Genomic DNA, 2,729 nt, shown 5'->3' with positions numbered 1-2,729 from the left:
TCGGGTGTTTTTGATTCGAATTCGCAAGTAGATGTAATATACACCGATTTCACAAAGGCTTTTGATCGGCTTGATCATGGTGTTTTATTGACTAAATTAAATAGTTTCGGTTTCTCAAAGGACTTACTACACTTCTTTTTATCTTATTTATTAAATCGGCATGCATTTGTTGAATATCATGGTCGGCTGTCGAAAGAATTTGTAGCTACTTCTGGTGTACCCCAAGGATCGGTTCTTGGTCCTCTTTTCTTTAATATGTTCATTAATGATATTGTGGTTGGAACTGATGTTAATTGTTTATTATATGCTGATGACATGAAGCTCTATACTAGTATAAGTAGTGGAAATGACTGTTTAAATTTACAATATGCTTTAAATAAAATTGTTTTATGGTGCAGTGTTAATAACTTACAGCTTAGTATTAAAAAGTGTTATGTCATGACTTTCTCTCTCAAACAGCAACCGATTGTATTTGATTACTGTATTGATAATACTATTCTTACCAGGCCACATACCATCCGTGATTTAGGTGTACTATTTGATAGTAAATTGTCTTTTTCGTATCATATTAATATGATTACGAACGAAAGCTTTAAAATGCTAGGTTTTGTACTACGCTGCTCTAAGGATTTTAATGATTCCTCTACTTTTAAATTATTATATTCAGCATTTGTTAGATCTAAATTAGAGTATTCTTGCATTGTGTGGTCACCCTACTATAATATTTACATAACTAATATAGAAAGTGTTCAGAGACGTTTCTTAAAGGCTGCAGTTTTTAGAGAGGATGGCAATTATCCACCTATTGGTATCCCTCAATGTGACCTTTTAAATAGATTTTATATGGCCCTAAAAAATGGTCACCAATGATCCCACATCATACATTTATTTTGAATTCGTGTTGAAAATATCTTTCTCTTTTAAAATGAGGATTTTCAAATTCCCAGATATGATTATTTCTTAAATTAAAAATACCACGGCGACTAAATGTTGCCTCGTCCGTAAATAATATTCTATTAATAAAGGTAGGTGGGGTCAAGATTTTGCCTATTTCGGATATTTATCGAGATGTCTTTTTAAAACTGAAGTTTTACTGATTCCTAAAGCTGAAGATAACCTTCTTGTACTAACTTGAAGATCATTTGCAACGTGAACCAATTTCATCATCTTGATCAGGCGTAATGATTCCCGGCCTAAATTATCATGTTTAGGACGAAATGAACCACTTTCGCCTAAATTTCTAAATAGATTTTCAAATGTTTGATGATTAGGTTGCAGCCTGTTTGGATATCTTCTGAAATATTCCCATTTCGCAGTACGTCCGTTGATAGTAAATAGTAACCATATCTCTCATTTCTGTATTAGAGAAATTATTGTCTCGGCATTTTCTGTTATACCTTAATTATCATAAATACTCAATTAAAACTTTTTCAAACGTCATACATTATGAAAACAAGAATGTTTATCTGTTAAAATCANGTCACGTCTACCAAATTCTGTGAAAATGTATTTAAAATTGTTTGATAAACTAAACGGCACAAATTAAATATTTGAAATTGCGCTAATTTCAGGAAGCCAGACCTTGGTCAGATGGAATTAACACTGTTCTACAGCGAAGCAAGACAAAAACTGGTAGTTACTGTGCACAAGATCACGTAAGATTTGTAGACGTTTATCTTACATTTGCTTATACAATTTTCCTCTTCCAGAAATTTATTACTGAAAGATGCAAGCGACATTCCAGATCCTTATGTAAAACTGAAGTTGATAACTCCAGAGACCCACAGTATTAAACATAAAACTAAGGTAGGTAAAACTATAAACGACGATTAACATAACAGTTTACAAATGTCCACATTATGTCCACATAAATATTCAGCTGATTTAATGCAATTTTAGGTAATTACTGATAACTGTGATCCGGTTTTTGAGGAAACTTTTGAATATTTACTGACACAAACTGAGCTATCAAGGTCTAAATTAATCCTAACTGTAAAAAGTAAAAAGATGTTCTTCAATTCCAACATCATTGGGCAGGTGAGATGTACCTATTTACAACCCAGGTTAAGAGTCTAATTCAATTAATTATTATTTTCTAGGTAATTATAAACTTTAGAACTTTCCACGACCTGGAGGAGCCTTACAGAGAATGGTTTGAATTAGCGGAAGCTCGTGATTCTGATTAAATATATAAGTACCTATTTTTGTTTATATTGTTTTACTTATTTTCATATGTGTATATTTATTGTATTTTACTAATAAATGCTACAAAAATATTTGTGTTGCAACTTTATTGTTTAAGTCATTAAAATTATTATTTTAATAAATAATTTATTTAGAAGAAGTAGGAGACAAACAGTGAGAAGGATTAATTTTATCAAATTATAATGTTCGTGATTTCTGAATGGATGAGAAATTTTAGCAATTTCTCATTACACTTACTTATATTTTCTTTCATAAAATTCCTAGAAAATTGTATCTGTATCACAAAAATATTCATTATTTCTTAAAAAATACCCTAAACTGTAAATATGTAAAATTAACCAGACATTTAAATGGTACACATTTACATTATTTACACGATGCATGATGTATTGGAATATACATATAATTTAGAGATGCACGGTAAGGTACGATTTTTCTGAGTATCGATTTTTTTTCATTCCGATACTCGATATTTTGTACCAGTGTTACAGCTTATGATACAATATGATTCAGTACAGTATCTG

At 30.6% G+C, this 2,729-nt stretch overlaps 1 protein-coding gene across 1 annotated transcript; it reads left to right on the top strand.

Annotated features, from left to right (window-relative positions):
* Positions 1–1,573: 1,573 nt before the first annotated feature.
* Positions 1,574–2,268, top strand: LOC111692959 (synaptotagmin-C-like). The gene is made up of 4 exons (XM_023457094.1): positions 1,574–1,655; positions 1,710–1,806; positions 1,900–2,037; positions 2,100–2,268. The coding sequence occupies exons 1-4, from the start codon at positions 1,591–1,593 to the stop codon at positions 2,184–2,186; spliced, it is 387 nt and encodes a 128-aa protein (XP_023312862.1). The 5' UTR covers positions 1,574–1,590; the 3' UTR covers positions 2,187–2,268.
* The last annotated feature ends 461 nt before the right edge of the window (positions 2,269–2,729 follow it).

Source organism: Anoplophora glabripennis, unplaced genomic scaffold (genome assembly GCF_000390285.2).
Source record: "Anoplophora glabripennis isolate ALB-LARVAE unplaced genomic scaffold, Agla_2.0 scaffold5560, whole genome shotgun sequence".
In the NCBI taxonomy this organism is placed as follows: Eukaryota; Metazoa; Arthropoda; class Insecta; order Coleoptera; family Cerambycidae; genus Anoplophora; species Anoplophora glabripennis.
Note: the sequence above shows the minus strand (reverse complement) of the source record. Positions and strands in the feature narration are given on the sequence as shown.

What these genes read in the sequence shown, in the direction of transcription:
- LOC111692959 (XM_023457094.1), top strand. Translation starts at nt 1,591, where the DNA reads ATGGAATTAACACTGTTCTACAGCGAAGCAAGACAAAAACTGGTAGTT. An exon ending in GTTACTGTGCACAAGATCAC is followed by an intron (nt 1,656 to 1,709) that starts GTAAGATTTGTA and finishes TTCCTCTTCCAG; the next exon opens with AAATTTATTACTGAAAGATG. An exon ending in GTATTAAACATAAAACTAAG is followed by an intron (nt 1,807 to 1,899) that starts GTAGGTAAAACT and finishes ATGCAATTTTAG; the next exon opens with GTAATTACTGATAACTGTGA.